This window comes from Thermobia domestica, chromosome 11 (genome assembly GCF_964235325.1).
Source record: "Thermobia domestica chromosome 11, izTheDome1.hap1.1, whole genome shotgun sequence".
NCBI classification, from domain to species: Eukaryota; Metazoa; Arthropoda; class Insecta; order Zygentoma; family Lepismatidae; genus Thermobia; species Thermobia domestica.
This window is the reverse complement of record NC_137464.1, coordinates 118,425,161-118,451,295: the sequence shown is the minus strand read 5'-3', so window position 1 is coordinate 118,451,295 and position 26,135 is coordinate 118,425,161. Positions and strand designations below refer to the sequence as shown.

Genomic DNA, 26,135 nt, shown 5'->3' with positions numbered 1-26,135 from the left:
TGAGGAGGCTAGTAACAGGATCAGCGAAACTATCGTGGTTGTAAACTTAGAACACATGACGTATAACCTGAAAACTTAGAGAGAAATTTTATATCAATGTTTTACATTTATTTTTGAATTTAAATATTAAATCCGTATTTTAGTGGAACTCCCCATTGTTCCTGCTGCGTTGTGGTGAATTTAGACATTGCGATTAGGTTTCTGTATTCATTTGTACGAATCTCTTGTTTTCTAACAAGAGTGTGATGAAAATCTTTAAACTGTATAATGAGTTTGTTTATAATTTATTTTTACTATACACTTCCCCACGTAGAGTATAGATACTAGATCTTGTTCAGCAGTAAGTACCTTTTGCTTTGCCATTATAAAAGGACAGTGTTTTATAATTCACAAGTGAAGATTAATTGAAGCACACAAAAGCATAAGTGTTTGCCACGTGGATTAAATATAATACTTTCTTCATTATTGCGAACCTAAGGACGCTACAGGATCACAAACATCCAAATTGTGGTATGATCATGACATGACGGTTCGAATGGATAGGAACAATGTTACAAGGGATTGAGAATTTTAATTTTTTTCAAAGGCCTTAATTAAAAAAAAAAAAAAAAAAATGGTTAGATAAGTACCCCATCCAATCACATAGATGATTTAAAAAAAAAAAAAAACTGGTTAGATAAGTACCTCATCCAATCACACAGATGATTTCCAACAGATGTAAAGATCATAATGTTTGCATCAATTTGATATCTGAAACGTTCTGGAGATACGTTAAACACTGATAAAGTTTTCAACCCCGTTTAAAATTATGTAATTCCGAGAACTTGTCATAATTGCACCTCTCAAAAAGTATTGTTTTAATGTACAAAGAAAGTAAAAATCAAGAATTGTTTTAAAAGTTTCCACAAATTCGCCACTTTAAGCAATACATCAGTCTTCATCATTTTCAGTTCCTTGCAACTTTCTTCCTACTTGCTCGAAATAAGCCATATGATAACCGTAGTATTGATACTTGGATTTGCATTGCTATGTGCGTCTCATTTGCGTTAATACTATTGAACTCTTGAAAAATTTGGTTGTTTTTCGATGTTTATGATAGTGTAGCGTCCTTAGTTTGCAACACCGCGTAACAAGTGTGATTTATAAGTTTTTGTATGCGGGTATTATGTAATCTGAAATATGTAGTAACTTGACGTGGTGCCATTGGGAAAAATAAAACTTCATGTCGTGTTGGTAACACTTAATTTGTTAATCTAGTTGTATTTCTGAGCATGCCAAACAACATCCCAATGTTGATATTTGAATGAATTTTAACATTTTGTACGTAATAGTTTAAAAGTTACAAGGGTATATCAAGACAAATGATCCAGCCTGTATATAGAGCCTCGACTCGACTGTCACTCACCTTTCACTACTTGGAAATGCTTATGAAACAGCAGATTTTCTCCTTTTTCATCAATGTACTTAATAAATACACAAGATTATTGATAATGAAATAAAATATTTATTCACCTTAATTTCAAAACAACATAATAAAACTTTCCTTTTCCATTACAATAACAAAACACAAATCTGACTTAGCTGTATTGATATCACATATTAGTTCGCAACTACTGCAGATGATAATGGATATTGTACATATTACAACAGAATTCTCACTATTTTCCTCTTTAACTTACAATTTAATAATAAATAAATCTGTACAAGAAAGTAAAAACAAATAAATACGACAAGTTTATTTGTGCAGGACATCAGCAGTCATTATTTAAAATTTATGTTAACTTTAATATTTTCTACGAATGTGACCTTTGGACGAACGACAGTTTTTCATTTCTTTTTTTAATTGAATATATTTTGTCTACATATCATGTCTATTTTAATATCATACACAGATACGCACAAACAATCGAATATTATAAATGTAAAAATATAACACTGCATCTGTAGACACAAAATTCACAAACTGATAAAAGATAAAAGTGTTCTTGCTTTATATTTAGTGAAATAAAGAAATATATCACATTACTTGAAAATTTATAAAATATAAACAAATTACACAACCTCTTCTTTGGAATTCTTTCTATTTTATTTTTAGTTTAATTCGATAGGTGTGCGCCAAACTATATTATTTAACATTACAACTATATTGTGGTCCACATTATATAGTATAATAACAATCATAAATAATGTATTCCAAAAAAAATTCTTGGAAGAAGTCTTCGATGACTAGTACGGTCAAGGGTAGAGGAGTTCAAAAATATCTGCAACAGAGAAATTTTCAGGAATTAGGAATATATACAAACTGCCATTATTACATTAACATTTTTCATATCACGCATTCGACTGATTTATCTATTATTGAATTGCATTTTTTCACATTAAAACTGTCCGTATTATTATCTTTCTACATGTTGCATACAAATTTACGTAAATTCTTTCGTGTTGTGTATATGTCTTATGTCTTCTGTCACACAGTGATGATTTCATGCGGTGGCGCACAGGAAAATTTCCCCTTGGGACTGATTGAGCTCAGCGTGGGCTACCAACATTTTCGCAGTACTATTGACTCCCCTGTGTATTGAAAATACCCTCCCCCCGGGAAAAATCTGAAATCAACATTTCATAAACTGAAAACTATTTCCCTTTATCATACGTGACGGTACAACAAGGCATATACTGTGCGTCTTTCCGAAGCTTTTTCCCCACGCCCAGAGGTACAGAAACTCCACCTTGATCAAAAAAGTTCCCGGAATTTACTCACAAAATTAAAAATACAAGTTTATTCCTGAAAATTGATGTTGTCTCCTTCAAAGTTTCCCCATCGACTGCAACGCACTTGATCCAGTTCTCAAAACATTTGTGGTACTCGATTTTCCGTATGTCGATCAGTCGTCTTCGAATTTCGTATTACCTCCTCTCGGCCGCTAAAATGTGTTTCCTGTAATGGTTTCTTGAGTCGATCAAACACAAAAAAGTCGCACGGAGCTAAACCAGTGAATTCAGTGGCTGCCGAATAGTATTCGTTACGTTTTTGGTGAGAAACTTGCGGATAATGATAGCATTGTGAGACGCTGCGTTGTCATGGTGCAAAATCCACGAGTTGTTTGTCCAAAGATTTATTCTTTTTAGGCGAATTACTTTACGCAAACGCTTCATAACACCCAAATAATACTTCTTGTTGACTGACTTTCTGGCAGAAATTCATGATGTACAACACCGTTGTAATCCATGAAAACCGTGGGCATCATTATCTTTTTCGACTGAAAACGATGTGGTTTCTTCGGTCTTGGCTCATTGAGTGCTCACCACTCGCTCGCCCGATGTCTGGATTGCGTGTCATACTCGTAAACCCTCGTCTCGTCTCCACTAATGATGTGTTTGATGAATGTTAAGTCGGATTCAGTCTTGCAAATCATGTCTTTGGCGATATCGATGCGGTCCCTTTTTCGCATGAAATTCAGGTCTTTCGGCACTAACATAGCTGCATCACGGCGCGAACCCACATTATTCGCTATAATGTCTTGAAAGGATCCATAAACAAAGTTCAAGTTTTCTGCCAGTTTTCTGATTCTTAATTTACAGTTTCCGGCCAACATTTCTTTCCCTGTATCGATGTTCTCGTTGGTTTTCGATGTCGATGGCCTACCACTGCGTTCATCATCTTCGACTCACTCACGGCCAAGTATAAAGTATTCGTGCCACTGGCAAACCGTTTATAAATACACATATATATTTTTAGAGGATCATTGCCGAAACACTTTTCCAACATTTCCAAGGTCTTTGCACCATTGTAGCCATTCTTACCGCCATTTGCAACACTCGCTGTTACAAAATTAACTCCATTTCAAAAATCGAAACATAAACCCAAACAGATGTACTCAACACTGCGTCACTTTCACAAACTGCAAATTTAGATGTTTAAATTGGGAGAAAATATCGCTGACAGGTGTGGCAATCCACAGAAAAAGTCAAATCAAGTAACTGAGAGCGCCACACGGTGGTGATTCTGGGAACTTTTTGATCAAGGTAGTATGCTGCCTATGAGTACAAGTTTTAGTTTTCAATTTACTTATTTCTGTTTTAAACATGCCTATAATGAACCTGAAAATACCACTCGAAAGCTAGTCAGTGATTTGAATTCCGTGTTTCTCAGCGTCTCAGCGTAATTTTCTTTTTTTGTTTTAATGGTATTCAGCCAATTGATAAAAACTCATGAGTACGCTTCGAAAGAAGATGGGCCGCTATGGGGAATCAAAATTTCAGAATGTGGCAACGTCACAGATTAACTTGGAGCCATTAGCTTTATTCTACGAATATAACATGCAGTTGAATCGATTGCTACCCTAATAAGTGATACTAGTGTCAATCAATGTTGACTTTAACTACCATCTGGAATGAATCGATATAACTATTTGATAGATTAGTGTATCTAATCTATGGTTCTTTATTTGCAACGTTGCCACACAGTGCAATTTGATTGTCCAGACGAGGTCTCGAAAGGTACACAAATATATATATATATATATATATATGGTGTTTCAAAACAACACCGACAACGTTTGGCTATGGGCATATAATCTGAAGTAATCATCAACTACCTCTATAAAAATTGTTGCGGAAGTACCGCACGATTCTAAAACATAGATATTTGTATAGGGCACATACTAGTTTCTAAATAAAGTCTTGACCCGACTACGGTAGGTCCCATAGTATTGGAGCTATGGAACTTTAAAGTTCATTTTTTCATGTTTTCGGCAGCCTATAACTCCGAAAGGAAGCATTTGTGCACCCAGGTTGGTCTACACTTTTCGTCTTATCTTGGTATCAGGAACCACCTCACACACGTTGTCGGTGTTGTTTTGAAACACCCTGTATATATATATATACATATATATATAATTTTATTGCAAGTAAGAAACCCCTTATATTAAGACGTTACACCCACTTTATACACAGAAAAAAAAAAAAAAACAATTTTGAAAATTCATTCGACCTAACATCGAGAGGAAAACATCCTCTTTATACTTTTCACGGTTATAAATTTAAGAACTTTCTTTTCTTCCTTTTCTTTTAGTGTTAAGATTTTTCTTTCAATTTTCAGCTACTAAAAAGATGAATGAATAGAAATGCGATTGTCACATATTTACACTCTTCCACGCGTAACAGGCAAAAACCTCTCTGTCAACATCTGAAGAAAATTTCTTCAGTAAATATTCGGTTATTCGTTCAGTCCTTGTAGAATAGATCGTAGTGCGAGTAGTGTTGTAAAGGCCTGAAAAAAAAAAGCTGGAAATTTTGGGTAAAAAAATTTTTTTACCGTTTTTTCCCGAGCTTGAAAAAAAACAGAAAAATTGAAATTTTCGAATATTTTACTACAGTATGCTTTCAAAATGAAAACTATTTTATATTTACTAGTTTACAGTTAATATCATTGAGTACTTATGTTTCTTGTATTAGAAAGGGACATTTTGTGGGAACAAATATATTTGTACCACTCCTTTAAAGTTAGCACCGTGATAGAATGAAGTTATGACTACAAAAGATCATAAAATATAATCCTGGTTCGATTAATTAATATAGACGCATTTAAATTATCTTAAGTAATCTTATAAAGTTACAGTTTTATGGCAGCGAAGTGGGCCAGAATAAGAGAGCCAGAACCATTTTAGTTAATAGCAGTATGTTAAAATCAAATATATGTATTTTATGAAGATAAGTATCTTCCTTGTGCTATGTAAAATTTCCGGAAATTTTGAACCCATTAGAAAAAATCTTTTGTTCGGAAATATTGGCTAAATCCGGAAAATATAGTTTAAAAACTATTTCTTCGCCTGATACTTATCTTATTTGCTGAAACGTGTCTGCAGCATATATACTACGTATTTCACTAGCGGGAAAAATACTTAAGCAACAGCTTTTAATTTTACTTTTTAGTTTTCTGGTTTCTGATAAAAATTCTTCTTTATTATTTGTAATTATATTTTTCGAACAACTCATAAAGGGAGATGATCTTATTTACATATACACACATACATCACACAAATGCGTAAATTTGAGCACCGACAAATATATTAAAGAATTTAACGTGAAATTTCCGGTCGTTATTATTAAAGACTGGCAGAATATTCGTTCTTCGCATGTTGAAAATACGTTTCATTTTGGGTATAAAGGGCACCAAACCTGTCACCAATGAACTTAGGGACCCCAAAAGCTATGAATTCGACTCTAGTATCGTCATTTTCAATTAATTTTACATGTCAACCTTCCCTTAGGAGTACTAATGCGGGTTGAATATGGATTTAAACAGCATCGGAAGTGTTCATGTCATGATCCCAAAAGCCATGGATTCGACACTAATATTGGTCATTTCCAATGCCTTTAAATCAAAATTCTTTTTTGTAACTTGGCGGCGCGAGAGAGGGGATATACATATAATGTCCCCTCTCCCGCGCCCCCAAGTTACGAAAAAGAATTTTGATTTAAACAGCATTGGAAACGTTACTATTCATTTCAGCGACCCCAAAAACTATGGATTCGACACTAATATCGGTCATTTTCGATCATATGTATGTATCTCCCCGCCCCCAAGTTGCGTGGATGAATTTGGATATAAACAGTACTAGAAATGTTACTGCTCATCTAAGCGACCCCGAAAACTATGGATTTGACACTAATATCGGTCATTTTCAGCCATTTTTATATATCTCTTCCTATCCAAGTTGCGGGCTTGAATTCGGATTTAAACGGCATCGGAAATGTTACTGTTCATCACAGCAACCCCAAAAACTATGGATTCGACACTAATATTGGTCATTTTCGATCATTTGTATATCTCCCCTCTTCCCCGCCCCCAGGTCATGGAGCTGAATGTGGATTTAAACGGCATTCGAAGTGTCACTGTTCATCTCAGCGACCCCGAAAACTTTGGATTCGACACTAATATCGATCACTTTTTATATATCACCCCTTCTCCCTCCCTAAAGTTTCGACCTTGAATTTTGATTTAAACCGCATCAGAAATGTCACTGTTCACCTCAGACAGTAGCGTACGCATGAATTTATTTTGGGAGGGGCCCAAACTCAATATGAGGATATTTTATATTAAAATTCCTAAAATTGCCCCTAAAATTTGGCTAAATTTACACAAAATATTCGAAATTTAGGGGGGTCCGGACCCCCAGGACCTACCCCTGCGTAAATACCTGACCTCAGCGGCCCTGTAAACTATGAATTCACACTAATATCGATCATTTTGCATCATTTTTATATATCTCCCTTCTTCCTCAAGTTACAGTGCTGTACTGTTCATCTTAGCAACTCCGAAAATTATGGGTTTGACACTAAGATCGGTAATTTTCAATATATATCCGCACTTACTTCCTCCAAGTTGTACTTTCAAAGTGAAATGGTAAAATCCATCCCAGGCCCGAACTTCATCTATGTTGGAAACTTTTATCAAGATCAGTCTGCTGGTTCAAGAGTTGTTAGGTTACAAATATAGTCATTTTCATTTTTATATATGTAGATAATTTGTCGCACTAGAAAACAGGTATTTGTTTACATACAAAATTTTGTACATAAAGTTTATATTAAAGTCTCTATTTGAATATTAAATAATATGTGTCTTAGCGAAATTTGCCTACTGCTCTTTCTTTTAAGAAGTAATTTGGTTAAAATTACCAAAATTTCACCAGATCAAAGAGCACATTAAGAACTCAGTTTCGTTCAAGAGCTCTATTTGTTGCAACACAAACGCTTCATGATGGTAGATGTGTATGCAATTGTAAAAGTTCTGTAATTAATGCACAACCAGGAGTAAACGACTAAAAGACACTTAAAGGAAATGAGTGCAGACTATTAATTTTCAAGAATAATTACAACAGTTTTATTTTTGAATGCTTTTTTTTTTTTTTTTTTTTTTTAATATTCACAATATTGAAATTTCTCAATTTACACATTTACGCGTTCGAAGAAAAAAGAACGGTTCCATTACTAGTAAAACTAACCTAATACAAAGATTTTTGTTATTTTTCCGGAAAAAAAAACGTAAAAAATCGTTTTTTACCAGCCGCTTCAAAATTTCAGGAAATTTTACATCATTAAGTGCGAGATCAGACTGCTAATTGTTACCAATGTTTTTAAAAATCTATCACTGCTTTTATCCGATCAAACTTTCCTGTGATTCTCAGCAAGTGGAGGCTGTAAGAATAGAGTCAAGATTTCAATGGCGACAATAAAAAATAACGTTACTGTCACTGTAACTGATGACTGTGATTCGAGCCATAGCGTCTGTAATGTAGAGATTGTCGTTATAATTCTAGTGTCAGTGGAGACGACAATAATGTTAACAGCCTCGAATCGAATCCGGACCAAGATACTGCAAGTCATATCCAAGATATCCAAGGAAAATGAAAAGGCAAACAACAGGAACTCTCTTTGCAAATAGTCGCAAAAACTCGTGTGCAATACTTTTAGTATGTAACAAAAAATAAATTAGGAAGGGGAACAATCACTGAAACCGCAAAAATTCTAGACCTTCACCGACATACAGTGCGAACGATAGTGCATAGAGGTCCCAAAACCCCACAGAAATCGGCTAATAAAAGAAGGAAACGGTCTAAAATCGATAATTTCATTTGTGATATTGTTAGGCGCAAAATTTATGATTATTTCAGTGAAGGTAGAAGTTCCAATTTGAACGAAATTTTATCCGAACTTCGAAAGGATGGTCACTTCCTATATCAGAGAACTACTTTACGTATGCTACTGCAGAAATTAGGTTTAAGTTCCGTATTTTGAACAAGAGGCAAGTTATTATCAGCGGCGCAAATCTGTCTTCAACATTGGGGGAGGGGGGAGATGGGTAAGATAGTTCCCACAATATTTTTTAAGCGTTGTTCAAAATATTTATAAAGTTGAAAACAATGCTGTGGAGGATCAGGGGAGCAGACTTATCTTCAACATTGGGAGGCGGGCAAATTTGAGGCTTATTCTGGGGGGGGGAGTCAATTTCATCTCACTTTACTTTGTGGCAATCGGAAACAAATCATATTTTCCCCAAAAAACATTTCAAATTGGATTCTTGGGGGGACAGTCCCCCCGTTCCAAGATTACAGAAGGACATGTCCCCCTTATCCCCCAATGTGCCAGTAGTTATTATGGAGTCAGCTAGAATAGTTGCATAGAGGTATAGATTTTTGTCGAGACTCTTATCAGCTTAGGAACAATGGTTGCAAGATTATATAGGTGAAACTTGATTGTGGTGGAAAAAAGTTTGGGAGGACAGTTCTTGCTCTTGCGCCCTCAGAGCTCCTGATCCAGAGTGAAGCGTATCATGATTTTGCACGTGTTGCAATTTGTTTGTTTCTTTCTGTCAGAAACATCGGCGATTCAAAAGCAAATTTTCATGATGATATGAACGCACAGGTTTTTGAAAATTGGTTCGAGCATAGCCTCATAAAAAAAAAAAAAAAAAACTTACCAACTAATAAGAAATGTGTGATAGTGTTGGGCAATGCAAACTACCATTCACGACTTAAACGCCATATACCTACAATGTGTACGAAAATTTCAAAGTAGATTTCATGAATAGTCATCACATTCCTGTTCGACAACCCCTCCCTATTAAAGTTGTGCTAATAGAGGCGATCAGAAACTCGAATATAAAGAAAGAATTCGTTATTGATAATATAGCACAAGAGCAGGTCATGAAGTTCTTTGTTTGCCATCCTACCATTGTTGCCTCAATCTGATAGAGTTGGTTTAGACATGGTTGAAGACGGATGTGAGAAAAAAAAATTCCTTTCCTTAGTACTAGTGTATATGTTATTAGCAGAATGTGTACAAAATATAGATAGTAACTTATGGAAGAACTGTGTTCTTAAAGTTCTTTTATTCACAATCGGAATTCAGAACAACTTATTACTTGTGTTAGAGAATCAAACAGTGAAGAGAATGACATGACATGAAGTCTTATTGAAACAGATATTTAGTTTCTGGTATCGTATGTTCGATTTCTTTTTTGCGTAACATATTATCGAATAGGATATTGATTTATTTGAGCACTATTTGGAAGTTGTGAGTATTGAAGTTATTTTTAAAAAAATATTTATGTACAGTATTTGCTTTCCACCCCTCCCCTCTGGTCTAGTGGTTAGCGCTAACGCCTTTTGTGTACGTGGTTCCGGGTTCCATTGCCATTGGGTGCCTTAAAACTGGAACGCATTACCGTGGTTTGGATTCCACCTTAAACTGTAAGTCCACATCTCATATTGCCTCATTGTTATAATAAAAATAAATAAATAAATAAATAAATAAAAAACGCCGAACTCCGACTTTTCAGTAATTTCCAACTCAAATTGACAGACGCTAACGAATCACTTTTGGTTCATTGGCTGGTTGGAGTTGTGTTTCTCACAGCACCGAAGCCGAGACGTGAAACTATAGTTTCACAAATCACTTGTACATAAAACAGAGCCAGTAAACCCATTCACTAGATTTTATTTCCATTTAACTTTTTTGTGTACTTCTTGTCTCGAATGCAGATCCAGTAATGGTTCAGAACTCCTTTAAATATAAAGTGTCACCTCATTTAGCCCGGTGCTGAAACGGGACTCTTAATATAAATGAATCCAATCTAATAAATCAAACTACATTACTGAAATATACATGTATTCATCCTTAATAATTATTGTAAATAATGTAGTATGTAAATGTGATTACTTACTGCGTCTACAAGATCTGTTATTGTGACCCATCAGCATCAATTAAAGTAGTTCTTCCGAAACTAATTGATTATATTTTAACATCTTTATTCGCAAGGAACTTTAGGTCAGAACTTATTACTTACCGAAACCGGGACCACGAGCACTGGATGAATGAGCGATAGAATTTAGCCCCAAGAGTGACAGAATTCAGAATTTAGCTTCAAGAACAAGTTTCTTGAAGTTTTACATTTCTGTAAGAACTGTGCGAATCCCTTTACGAACTAAACACTCGGGTAAAATTAACAGTATATTGTGTTTCGAATGTGGATTTGCAAAGAAACAATTTAAGCTAATTAATTTTTCACCGAGTACTTTAAATTTTTATCACCAGGAAGAAGTATGCTTACTTTTTTCATATTTTTTCTAGGTATCACACTTGTATCCCATTTATTAGAATGTATAGAAGAGTTTAAGCGTTTTATAATAGCACAACTCATCATTACAATAAGAAGTAGCTTTTCTTCTTTCCATTCGATAATGTATGAAACAGAACTTACGCAATTAGTTTAAAATGCGCAGTGTATTAATAGGGATCTAATAAACAGTTAATTCAGATATAATAAACAGTTTTGCAGCGAAAACACAAAATGTTACGTCACAAGCATAAACGTCTCATTTGAACATTGATTGAATACTATAGCAATAGAATAATAAGTATTACATAAATGGGAACTACTGATTGTCTCAAATTTTGGTAAACCATGAAATCTATTGTGTAACACAGAAGTAATATTATTACCAATAGAATAATAAATGCTTCTAATATAGTGCTGTCCACGAGATAAGACGACAAATAAGGTTTCCTCGTTTCACTTCGTTAATTTTCTAGATCTCGCCTCGTCTTGCTTCTCGAATAACTTTCTTCTCCCGTTTTGATTACTGAAAAAGCTTTCCTCGTTTTGTCTCGAAAATTTTCTCGCCTCGTTTTGAAAAATTTCTGATCATTTCCTTAATTTCACCTAGAAGTTATAAGAATCCTTCAGCGTAACGGAAGGTTTACGAAGAGACTGGCGTAACAACATTCACACCATATTTATCATTAGAGTATAAGGACCTGCGTTTCTTTAAAAGTTGTTCTCCATTGTGTTCGTACAATCACTTTATAAATTTACAGAATGTTTCAAAACAACACCGACAACGTTTGGGAGGTGATTCATGCCACCAAGATAAGACAAAAAGTATAGATCAACTTGGGTGCACAAATGCTTCCTTTCGGATTTATAGGCTGTCGAAATAATGAAAAATTGAACTTTAAAGATCCATAGTTCCAAAACTATGGGACCTACCGAAGTCGGATCAAGACTTCACTTAGGAACTAATACGTGCCCTATTGAAAAATCCATGTTTCAAAATCCTGCGGTACTTCCGCAACAATTTTTATAGAAGGAGTTTGGCTACGGGCATATAATTTGAAGTGCTCACCAATTACCTGTATAAAAATTGTTGCGGAAGTACCGCAGGATTTTGAAACATGGATTTTTCAATAGGGCACGTATTAGTTCCTAAGTGAAGTCTTGATCCGACTTCGGTAGGTCCCATAGTTTTGGAACTATGGATCTTTAAAGTTCAATTTTTCATTATTTCGACAGTCTATAACTCCGAAAGGAAGCATTTGTGCACCTAAGTTGATCTATACTTTTGTCGTATCTTGGTGTCAGGAATCACCTTCCAAACGTTGTCAGTGTTGTTTTGGAATTCCCTATATAGTTTTTATAGTACGATTCATGTATCACAAAAGCAGTATTTGAGAATTAACGCTTAAATAGTGTTGCCCACGAGACCCGTAAATTTTCATGTCGTCTCGATTGTAGTCGCGGAAACGAGACGTGAATTATCATGTTTATCATCTCGCCTCGAATTGCTGATTTCTCTAACTTATAGCAGAACTTAATGTCTGCCCTTTGTTCCATGACAATGGGAGCCAGAGTTTCTTCAATAACCCGTGTTTAGAAGCGCGCATATGCTCTCTTTACCAAATATTTATACGTCCAGCAAAAGAATATCAGAACGCTAATCTTACATGATCAAATATTTATTATATTAGGAGTTACAGAGTACCAGCATCAGTCTTGAAATTTTGTCAAACTATGTTTGAAACACTTTTATTTACGTATTTTAACGTAGAGCCTATTTTCGCAGCTTACTGCAACCCCTTCTTTGTTTTAGTGTAGTTAGTTTATACTATACTATCATTACACTGGCAAGGTCAATAGAATACACGTAAGTCAAATACCTTGTTTAGCTCTGCTATTATTAAATATCTTCTTTGGAGTCTTTCGCCTTGGTGAATGTCTCGGATTATACTGTTCCAAAATATCATCCTTTACAGTTATCTCATCGGGATCCTGAAAAATATATTAAAATCACGTTATATAATGACTATCAATAATAGTAAACATTCATTGCAATTGCACATATACTTGTCCTTCTGATTACTGAAGAAAGTGGATCAACCATCTTTCTTACATAGATAAATAAAATAAACAAATTGTTACGGAAAATCAACTTGTTCTATAACTCACTTACGAACTGAACAATCGAGATCTGTTAGAGTTTCAATTTTATTCTAGCCGAAAAACTTGACAGACCTTTCAGAACCTTCCTCTTATTCTTCCATCACTAATTTTTCATCCACATATAATAACACATTGACAATGTTTGGTCAACTAATGGTACATCGATGACTATGGTCCCTTTACTACAGCTCCTGCATGTAATCACTTTCCAACAGGATAACGTGCGACTGCGTGTAACACGCAATATTATCCACTTCCTGGATAGATACGATACTTCAATGCATCCAGGCAACATTCGACTTCACCCCGTGTACTGTCTAACATCACTAGCACATTCTATGCAATGGATATTGATATCCTTTCAACATTGCAAGGGAAGATACTGGCATTGCATACAGAATGTCTTTCCAGAAAAGAAAGATCAAAGGTAGTAATGTCAGGAGACTGGTGAGACCAAGCTCCGGGAAAAATTGTATCGCCACGAACCTCCACACACCAATGATAAGGGGCACCGTCTTGTTGAAAAATAACTATGGTTATGATCCAACAATTGGGAAACAGCGAACACCTACAACATATTTAGATACACGATTGATATGATGGTATTCTTCACAAAGAAGGAAGATCTGGCAATTTTATCGCGCATGAGTGCACATCAAACATTGCCTCTGGTGTTTAACTAGTATGTTCCAAAAGAGGTGTTTAACTAGTATGTTTCAAAAGATGCCATTTTCAATGAGTAAAAATAATTTAATATGATGGAATGTGAACCTAATCTGTTAAGACATCGCGATACCGGGCACTAGGCTAATAAGGAACTTAGTTTTTGCCATGTAAATAATGTCCTACAATATAGAAGCACCGCCACCTACCTACAGTGTTGACACCATGCACGAGAGCTCGAGCACTTTATGGGAAACACGTTCCAGCTCACCCATGGATTGGAGTAAACACTGTGATACATCAAAAGAGCAAACTTCTTCCAGTTTTCTATCATGCAGTTCGCACGGTCGTTTCATCAGGAGAGATATGGGTGTTCGTGTACCCGAATGAGGAGGCGTCTGCTGAAATAATTCGTACGTGTAAATGTACGGCGTAAGGTTATAAGGGATACGTTTTCGATTTGGCTATAGTTGTACTGGGTTATCAGCTGCTCCACACGCGCTTCGCCTGTGAACTCATACCACTCACTGAAATGTGACTCTCTTCTCAACAATCAATCTTGTGCCATCCTCTGTCGTTTTGTTGATAGTCTGTCATTCGACTGTTGATACCAGTCTTTCACTTTCACTAAAACAAATCCCGAACATCTCACTACCGCATCCTTTCGCGCAATCGAGGCACCAACCTTTCGAAACTCTACAATTTGACCTCTGTCAAATACCGATAAATCTTGAAATTTACCTATCATGTGCAAATCCTCCCTGTTGACTGCTGCCTAGGTCCGAAGCTACGTATTATCGGTTTGCATCTTTACGAAACTACCATGGGAATAAGGTTGAATTCACTATTCGATAAGGTGATCATAATTCAATGATCGTTGGGTATATGCGGAAAAACAATAAACATGTTATAACGTTTCTTCTATTGTTATAGTTTGGTGATTGCTCATTCCTGGCATATCTGTAAAGAGGGTCTGTAAAATCAGCAGAATGAGATAGTAGTATCTTATTACAACTCTAGTGAATCAAGAAGCGCAAGACATTGTGAAAACGAATTTGTTTTATAGAGTGGTTTATTAAACGTAATTTCCTTACTGAAACAGAGAAAACTCCAGCACAAGTGTAGCATCCCTTTAGCAAGAAGGATATATGAAAAGTGAACTGCAACCTAATGTGAGATTTCAACTCCATGAGCTTCCGCCAGGAATCAAAATCTGATCTCTCGCTACTAACCATGCATGCCACGAGAAACCTCTGAGCTGAATTTGCAAGATGCTGCTTCTCCCTATGCTCTGCAGCAGTATGTATCACAAAGCGTTCTCTAGAAAGACAGCGGCAGTGCAGACGGAACTAAACATGAAACGCGTTCGAATATGTTAGTGGTAGCCCATGTAGGGCTGCAAAAAAAATTACGCCATCACGTTTATAGATGTCGGACCGTAGTGAAAGTGAATTTTACATGATGATCTTCATTTCCATCCACACAAAATTTAACATGCGCAACGTCTCGAAAATGAAAATACGCAAGCGCTCGTTGAATTCTGTAACCACCATGTTAATGTAACAACACTACATTCATTACCGATCTTCTGACGAGTGGTGAAACACATCACGTCACAAGAAATGCATAAACCAGAACTTCCTGTACTGAGTTTCCAGTAATCCAGATGAACTCCATGAACGTTTTTTGATTATGACAATGCTTATAGTGCTGTGTGCTGTATCGGACACCAACATAATCAGATCGTATTTCTTCGAATATAACACAGGAGATATGTGTATTTCTGCAGACGTTACACTAACACGATTGCAACACATTTTACACCTGCAATTGAAGCACACGACGATCTACGGTATCAGAAAGGTAGTATTATTGCACTCATTGCAGTCATCAGCATGTAAGGTCTATGAAAAATCGTTTTCAAGTCTCTTCACTCTACGCTTCAATCAGTGCATTCCTCCGACTTGACTTTCTGAGTTCGACCCCGGGACGCGTCTATTTTCAAACAAGCCTCTGTAAGGCAATAATGGCATAAAGCAGGGTACACTATAACACATAGTGCAGTACATGAAGCTCAAATTTTAATGAAGAAAGAAACAAATTAGTAACAAGCTGAAAATTGATACAGATGTTGGAAATGATGTTCTGAACAACATACTAAAAGTCCCCTGAAATCCCATGTGATCTTCGCCGCCATATTGGAAAATGGTCGCTGGAAGTTTCAAATCAACAATACCCAGATAAAAAATAAGAGGCTCATAAGTACAAGCTCGATGTTTACCCTGCAGAATTTCTGATAAGATTAGAGAGCAAAAACAAGTTCAGACAGGTAAAAAGAAGGATCTGTCAGTCCGGAACACACTTGGTCAATTCGGAACACAGTTTAATGTCAGTCCGGAACACAGTTTACTCGGTTATGGAGAAGCTACAGTAAAGTCCTATGGATCATTTGAAAGGCTGTTTAAAGGAGACAGAAAATATGAAATATATATTTTTTTTTTTTAATTAACAAACATGCAGGCAAGCTACATAAAGTTCAACATGGAAAACGTTCCGGACTGACACGAATGTAAATAGTGCTTATTTAATATGGGAGATAATTATATTTTTATACACTATATTCATTTTACTATTTGATTTATGAAATACTGATGACAGTGCATCGGTGAAAAAAAAAAAAAAGGTCAAAATCTTGCTGTCGATCTCTCTGTATATTAGTTTATAACTCAACATACAATTTGCCTGTTTTAATCACTTGGATAATCTATTGTATATTTAGCATTATTTGACAGTGAAATACAAACTATATTTAATTAATCTGTTTTGATCTGGATTCTATATGAAATTAGCTTTCAAATGATGTTTTGCATATGTGCATGACAGCAGTTTCATTTTCCCCCTATCAGGTTGACATTTGTCTGGAAATGCCCTATGTTGTTTAGAACATCATTCCCAACATCTGTACCAATTTTCAGCTTGTTACTAATTTGTTCCTTACATTTTGGTAATTTGACTGCACTAACAGAATGGCAGCCTCCCACCGTCTAACACAACAGTGTATTCGAAGTAATTATGAGCAAATGAAGATGTAATTTTTAAAAGCGGACTTGTGTACTCAAGCCATCTTATATGTAGGCGTGACAATCTTCAAACTGTGCACTTTAATAATAAATACAATAGACCTACCTTCGTACCATGTTATCTTCTTATCAATGAATCATTTCTGTCAACTCTATGATTTCTTACGTGGTACTAAGGTAGGTCTATTATATTTATGTAGTATATACCCTTAGCTTCAACCAGTAAATACGTATTTGCTCATATGAACAAAGTATACGTGTATTGCAGGACTTAGGCAATCCACATTCAAATATGGTCACTCTTTCTGCCGTATTATATATCGATACATAAGTACCAATATATAAAATCCTAGAATTTTAAACCAGAAACCAGAAAGGAAATTAATAAGATATATATATATATATATATATATATATATATATATATATATATATATATATATATATATATATATATTAAAAAACAAAAACTAGACATTGATTTACTACTCTGGAACAACTACTGACTGACTACTAGAATATCTTCGAATTTAGTAATAAAAACTCTACAAAAATACTATCTTAAAAAGGGGATCATTACTAATTAAAGAACCAACTGAAAATATTAATGACATATAATACCACAATTTGTAACTTTTACGGAATGTCGGAATTATGGAAGAATCAATTAAGAAAAGGAGAAACTACAAGGAACATACTTTTTTCTTTATATATATATATATATATATATATATATATATATATATATATATATATATATATATATATATATGTACACTCATGTCCAAAATTATTGTCGTATGTCTATAAATATGTTGTTATGGGAATATAATTTCATAACGAATTTGCCCGTTATTTCTTATAATGTTAGTATGTGTATAATCGGCAAAGACATGTATGTGGCAAATTTCATGTCAAAAGAGCAGTAAATAAGAACAATAAAACGAAAATAAAACTTTCTTGTCCATTTAGCAACATTTTGTTTTACTCATTCTACTTTTCGTATTTATAATTCTATTCCTATGAAATTTACCACAAATATACATTTCCCGATTATACACATGCTTATCAGTATTAAAAGTACCCTGCAAAATCATTATCAAATTATATTCTTACAAGAAGACAGTTATAGATATGCGACAATCATTTTGGACATGAGTGTACATATCCAGGCTAAAAGATGAAGAAGAGATGAGTAGGCCATTGAAATCTACAAAGAACTACGGCTCCTGGTACACAGAAAATCAGAACCTACAACATACCAAGATTATGCTAATAAATGGAAAACATAATATCACTACTGGTGACTTTATTACTCTAAAACATTAAAAGTGGAGAAAAGGTCAAATTAGAGGAAAGAATGTCGCTATGTCTACAAAAAAGCTCAGTCTACTTACTATCGTGAGCCTTCGAAAAAATGTATAAAGAAGGTTATATCAGAAGCCCGAAAACTAGTGAGTACTCTTAGAATAAAACCACGATCCTTCATTTCATCATAAGTACATGCATGCATCGTATCTTAAGGTAAAAAATGGTTTCCCTTACATGTACGATTATCATGATGAGAATTCCATTTATTTTTCTTCCTTCTTCGGCCAGTTTAAAATTGCTATTAATTTTGCATATCTACCCCCAGGAAGAGAGGGTGAACAACACATTTAAACGTTTCAGTGAGTTTCAAATATTTTCCTTAAGGGGGGGATGTCCGTGTTTGGGGTCAAAATTTTCGATTTTTGAAAAGTATCATTTTCAGAATCTACATTCTTTGAAGTTTCATGTTCGTATGACATCAGGTTCCCTTCGAGAAATGCAAATTATCGTGTGTTTCCGTTGTATTTTCATTTTTAAATATACGTATCTTATTTTCATTCCAGATTATTTGATCATTCTACTCTTCTGTAATGATGTAGTAAACATATTTTTGCTTTGTCGTTCGAAAAAGAATAGATAGATCATTTTGCTTACTGTTGTTTACTGTTCTCCGTCCACGTTCTTTGCTTTCTTTATTAGTCTGTGCTAGTAAACTTAGTGCGAAAGACACTGATAGCTTATTGATATATTATGCGAGAGCAATCAGGGAAAACGCTGGCAACCTTCAGGAGATGAAGAAAGCAGTGTGGGCAACTTACTTTCATAAATATTCAACTGACGAGAAACCAACGAATGTGCTTTATCCCAAAGGAGAAAATTTTGGTGTGGGTATAACAGATCCCTAGCAAATGGAGAACATTATGAATATAAGCATTTATTGCCTGCTGCAGTGATGGTTGCTATCAAACTTATCTACAGAACTCTTGCGATCCCGCCCTTTTGGAAAAATGTTTGCATGGGAAAATACAGAACTCCAATAAGAGTTTCAATGTCCTGATATGACAACGATGGCCAAAAGCTACATTTGCAGGTTCTACAATCGTACAAATTGCAGTGTATAATGCTATTCTGTGTTTAAATAGTAGCCGTCAAGCAAGAACTGGTATTCTGGAAAAGATGGTAATTTCAAACGGTGAATACACCTCCAAAATACTGCGAGACATGAACAAAAAGCGTATAACATAACCTGAACAATTAGCAATCCTGAAGTTACTAAGAAATCAAGAATTAAGAAAAGAAGAAGTAGGAAGTATGAAGAAGACACAGCCAAAGACAAAGAATATGTAGTAAACATATTTTTGCTTTGTCGTTCGAAAAAGAATAGATAGATCATTTTGCTTACTGTTGTTTACTGTTCTCCGTCCACGTTCTTTGCTTTCTTTATTAGTCTGTGCTAGTAAACTTAGTGCGAAAGACACTGATAGCTTACTGGTATTACTGACAGCCAAAGACGAAGAATATGGTTATTGTACTTTCTGAATGTTGTGATCCGCCTTACTGATGTAAATTTTAAACTTTTAATTTCTCAAAATTGCGTTTTTGGACATTCATGTACCATTTTCTCACGAACTATTAACGCTAGGGTACCCAAATTTTGCATAAATCTTACTTATATGTACCTCTATCCATTATTTCTCTCAATTACTCTTTGGACAACATAAACAATCACATCAATAAAATTTTTCAAGATTAAAAAAAAAAATAATTATTAGCTTTCTATGTAACCTAGAAAAATGATCCTAGTTCGGTAGCATTACCAGCTAGTGTACGATGCGTAGTATAAAAATAAAACGAATCCCTCCAGTAGTTTTCAAGAAAAAGGTGCAAACAATTCTAGAGCTATGCTAAAAATTTGAGCTCATGCCATATGCGTAAAAGGCAAAATAGAGGGTGGAAAATTAACACAGACATGCTAAACTTCTACACACATATACCTACCAAAAATTGAACTTCTGCAAACAATATCAAAGCATGCAGTGATCAATTTCTCTTACGCGGCCAAAACACGGACATCCCTCCTTAATTTCTTATTCTGAGCCAAGTACGGGCACTTCAACTAATTGACAATATATACATATTTAAGTTTTCTTTCTGGTATTTCTTTATTCTCTACAAAGGTAACTTTTTTCTTCAAAAATATTTCTTGTTTCAACTAAACAGACAGATAATGCAGTTAAATACTACGGCACCAAATTAATAAAGTAATTTACACACACACACACACACACACACACACACACAAAAAAAAAAAATCGCGCAACATGAAGAATAAACAATAACGGCACAAGTAAAATTTAATTAAATCTATAGAGTGTCATTTTAAATTATCGTTTCCAAACGGAATGATAAAAAAACAATAAAGGTTCGGAAATGAAAAACGGAACATTTGATGTATGAGGCAGACATGACAATAAGGGACTAATGAATGTAGTTTTAAAGGAAACTAGATGTAATACCTCTATTTTAAATCTTAATTTGATCTTAGTTTCTGAATGGATTGATTTATTATAACCATGACTACCTCAATTTATAACTACAAATTACCTTAAAAGCGAACAGGCTTACTTACGAGGGATGATCAGAAAAAGAAGTTACAAAGCATATAAATTTTGTATTATTAACTGTAAAATTTTATTTGTAGATTGATAATATATTTGTTTTGTTGCAAGTTTGGGGATTTCGGATTTTGACCATATATACCCGAGAAGTGGACATTTAAAATGGCGACTTGTCTGGAAAATTGGTCAAAAACAGAAGTGAGGTCAGTGGTGCGGTTCCTGTGGGCCAAAAGCACTACATCTGCTCACATTTATAGGCAAATTGTGGAAGGCTTAATTTCAAAGTAACATGTAGCGCCTTCAAAGAAGGATGGACCAGTATTGTTAATGATAACCCCGTACACAGCGGTGGACCAAGTGCCTAAACTATTTACTAACGTGAATTGTGCTTGTGAACAAGAGTATATTCGTGTGGACGGAAGAAAAATATTATGCTGAATATCAGCTGAGCTTGGGCTACCATACAGTTGTGAAGAACATTCTGGTTAATGTCCTTTAGGATAGAAAAGTGTGCGCGAAATAGATACCACGAGCACTATCCGCGAACCACAAGACAACCAAAATGGCGACGTCGCTAAATCTTCTGCAGCGTTACGCAGCGGTGGGGAACAATTTTCTTCACTGGATAGTGAATAGTGATGACACAATACTGCATCTGTCCCTCCATCAAAGAAGCAGACATTCATGGAATGGAAGGATGCATCTTCTCCACGGAAGAAGAAATTCAAAGAGACTGTTTCGCTCAGGAAAGTTTTGTAGACTGTATTCTGTGAGGTATTAGATGTGCTGCAGGACATTTCTGAAGTTGCGGAATGTCATCAGACGAAAACGCTCTTGTCTTCTCCGCCATGGTGTGATTCTCCTGGATGATAATGAGAAAAATCTGTACGGCGCAAAAATCTGTTCAGTGTATTCAGTGTTTACGCTGGTAACGACTAGAGCACATCCTACAGCCCTAGGTCAGGGCTACAGCCCTGACCTAGCAACAAGAGAATTTTATCTTTTCCATGTTCTAAAACAGAACATGGTTGGCCACCATTATCTGACATGTGATGATGTCAAAATTGCTGCCTCACGGTGGCTAAGAAAACTTGACGCGGATTTCTACCCAACCGGTATGGAAAACCTCATCTACCAATAAAGTGCTTCAATAAAAAGAAAAGTGATGGCATCGAGGACTAGTGTTGAGTGCCCTCTATCATTAGTTGTTTTGATCCTCTAGCTATGGCTCACACATAATCATAATAGACTTTGTAATTGTATTTTCCGATTATCCCTCGTATATTCTATTCGTTTTTCGATCGAATATGTACCAACTGAGAACATTTACTTTTTATAAATTAATCTTACCTTGCTCTTAGATACTTTATGTGAAGTAGACATCCTAGTTGTTCTTGTACATATTCTAATTTGAGATTCCTTGATACTATTCACAGTCTGTTTCATCCGAAGATTATATGACTTGCTTCTTCGGGGGCTCTTTGGTGTTAGCTCAGGAAATTCTTTTCTTTTTGGAGATTTCACCTTTTCTTGCTTATTTCTCACGTCTTTTACCACTTTACGAGAATATGGAGTTTTCTTCTGAGGAAATATTTCATTCATCTTCCTAATCACCGACTTTTTTCTACTAGGTAACACTCGTTTTGGCTGTACAACTTTGTGCGGAGATTTCTTTATTTTATTTGGAGCTAAACCACAAGAGATTCGGTTATTCTCATTATTTGTGTCCGTCCCTTCCACGAGTAAGTTTCGGAGATTTCTAGAAAGATATTCCTGAGAATTAGGAAGCGAACCGTGTTTGTGTTCTGCACCTTCCACATTTGCCTCTTTGTCTTCAATATGAAGAAGAGATGATTCAATATTAACACTGGTATCTGGCGATTCATTTCTATGTAAGTCCCTAGAATTTACACATTCACTGTTATTACACGAATCAGAATCAGTCTGAACCGTAGAAGAGTCTACACGAGTTTTATTTCTATGGACAGAAGCATTTCGTGGAAAGATATCATCTGAACAAGAACTAGAGTCCTGCACCGAATTTTCACCTGAATCACACCTTGCTAAGTTTCGTGGTCTATCTTTAGAAGTGCCATCATGCAAACGTTTCCTAGAATGAATTTCATTTGAGCTAATATTATCTTCGTCGTTACCTATAGACCTCCTCTCATTTGCAGGCACCACCTGTGCATCAGAATATTCATCATTATTGCAATTTTCAATAACTCCATTTGGTAATGCCAATTGTGGCTGCCAATCATTTTCCGTACACGCATTTTCCAATTGATGTAGTAATTTAGTAGTATATTCTACCATTTGTTTGCGCGCAGTACTATTATCAATTTGAACCATGTTAACCACTATTTCATCTATTTCCACGACATGATTTTCCCTATCTTCAGTATATTGAGATGTTTTGGTAATTTTTGTCAATTTTGAGGTGATATAATTCACCTGAATATCTTCGTTGTCTAAGTTATCTAATTCATTACAAGTGCAATTATCGGGATTACACGGAGGTGGAACTGCATTCGCTTCCTCATTTACTATAGCATTTTGTAGATATCTTTCCTCAAAGTCAATTTCTGGTATTGGTGATGATGGTGTTGTTAGCGACGATATACTGGATACATCAGACTGTAAAACAGAAAAGAAATATATATTTCCCCTAAAAGAAAATCAACATCGGAAGAAGTTTTTAACGATACAAAGTTAAGTTAAGTTAAGTTACAAAGGCAATATTTAATGGTGTATCTTATGGTATACAAAAGGTCATTATTGAAATCACATACATATTTGCGCAGCCTTATACTTTCGTCTCGAGAAAAATTAGAGGTTTATATACTTTTGCACAGAAGTCAGCGCATACATTGTAATACTGCCATCATCTGATTTTCTAACCTCCTTTTGAGAAAAAGTTACGTTCAACTAAAATACAAGAAATCCAGCTAAGTACCGAAATACAAAATATCATCTTCACGCACTACAAACCATAACATACACAGGAAGTGCCAAAAGTACGAGGATGAGTACAATATGTCAAAAAAGGAAGAAAAAGTCCTGTCGGAAACGCGTAACTTCAAAGCTAGAACTTAATATTATAATAAAGTTGATGTTTACCAATATTAAGTATCAAAAAAGGAGCTAAATATGCACTTAACTTTAGTGCACTAAATATACACTTATGAAATAATTAATAAACCATATAGTAATCCGTTTAGAGTCAACGAGTTGTAAGTGAACATAATAATTTTATTCTTTACTAAATATGACAGGATGCCCCTAGGGTCATTCCACTGACGGCCAATCTTGTGTACATATACAGGCTGGTCCATTTATAACGAGAGTAATAAATACCTCAGAAATCGTAAAAGGAAAAGCGAAATTTTGCACCAAGAAACTTTAGGGAGAGGGCAAAGTCCTAGGTATTTTGTAACATCACCGGATGAACAGTGTTACCAACCCAATATCAAACGGCAGTACGTCAGATTATTACGTATTTCAAATCAACATGTTAAACGAAAATTTAAAATACCACTTAAAATATTCAGTGTTGCAAACTAAGGATGTTATAGTACCACAAACATCCAAAGTTTGGAAATTTCTATCACACATACAGCACAACAGAGACAAACAGGATAATGCATATCCAAAGTATCTTGCGTTGGATACCATGGCCAAGGTATGACTTGTTTCGAATGAACAGGAACGAAGTTACATGGATTGAAAATTTTGAATTTTTTGAAAGGTCTTATTTGAAAAAAAAAAATACTGAAATAAGTATTATATCTAGTTACTTGTACGGTTTGTAATGGATGTGTAAATGATATTTGCCGTTTACAGCACTTCGATATCTCAAATCGTTCCAGAGATATGATAAACTTTGCAGAACTTTGCAACACTGCTTAAATCATGTAACTGCGAGAACTTGTAATGACAACTACTAAAAGCTATTGCTGTAATCCTAAAAAAGAGAAAGAAAACAACAATAATATTCAATAATTTTCACAAACACGCCATTTTCAGCAGTGTTGAGAACTTTGTCAATGTTTATCGTATTTCCGGAACGGTTTGAGATATCGAAGTGCTGTAAACGGCAAAATAATTTGTACATGCGACGCCCGTCTATAGGCTCTACCATTCAACGTATCAAATTTTAAACTTAAGCCATTTACAAGATCTCCCAGGTTCCCCAGGATGATTTTTTAGAATTTTCTTCCTACCCCTGAGAAATAAGGTACTTTACTGAAAGGTGAAAATAAGAAAAATATTATTTTCTTGGAAATGGCTCTAACGATTTTGTTATAATTCACACATCAATACCTCACTAACAACCCTATTGTGGTGTAAGTAAATTTCTCTAGGAAATGTCCAGAAGATGTAGTTTACTCTTGGGGCTGAGTTCTTTTCCGACGATTTTCTCAAAATTGATCCAGGCGATTTTTCATAAATAAGCTCACAATATAGCATAACTCATTTCTACTTGAAAATATCCATAAGGGGTAATTTACTCTTGGAAATTAGTTTCTTCCTTACTCTTGGAAATTTGTTTCTTCCTTACTCTTGGAAATTAGTTTCTTCCACACGATTTTTCAAATATGATTCAGACGATTTTGTTTACGTTTCATAAATAAATATCTCGTTAATAACCTGACAATATTGCCTAACAGCTGTTCTGAAAAAAAATCAGAAGGAAAAGTTTCTGTTGGAGGTGAGTTTTTCCCAGACGGTTTCCTCAAACACGACTCAGTCGTTTTTGTTCATATTTCATAAATAAATATTTCTTCAATAATCCTATAATGATGCATAAACCACTTCTCATACAAATATTCGCAAATAGTAGTTTACTCTTGTGGATGGATGAAATTATTATTTGCAGTTTTCTCAAATACGACTCCCGCGATTTTGTTGATAACTTCAGATTTTTGCATATTTGTATGTTGTTTTTTTTCTGATGTGATATTGATATGCTCTTTAAACAGAAATTTGTTTCAGGTGTTTTGGGGTAAAAGAGCAAAGTTTTATAGCGCATATATTTGCATATTTCGGAGGTTAGCGCATGCTTATGTTGTTACTGCATATAAATGCATATCTAAAGGAACGATCATATTGATAATTTTTAACGTCCAACAACTTACCTTATAAATGGAATTTCAAATTTCTCGGCTCAGAATACCTTCC

At 35.0% G+C, this 26,135-nt stretch overlaps 1 protein-coding gene across 6 annotated transcripts in view; it reads right to left on the bottom strand.

Moving 5' to 3' along the window:
* Window positions 1-1,481: 1,481 nt before the first annotated feature.
* Window positions 1,482-26,135, bottom strand: part of LOC145664394 (uncharacterized) — a 73,454-nt gene continuing 48,800 nt past the window's right edge. For all 6 annotated transcript variants that reach the window (XM_081731060.1, XM_081731059.1, XM_081731058.1 and 3 more), the window contains 3 exons: window positions 22,305-23,591; window positions 13,000-13,111; window positions 1,482-2,261 (listed from right to left, as the gene is read on the bottom strand). In XM_081731060.1, coding sequence (XP_081587186.1) covers window positions 2,236-2,261; window positions 13,000-13,111; window positions 22,305-23,591 — 1,425 coding nt within the window. In that variant the 3' untranslated portion in view covers window positions 1,482-2,235. The remainder of the gene's footprint in view (window positions 2,262-12,999; window positions 13,112-22,304; window positions 23,592-26,135) is intronic.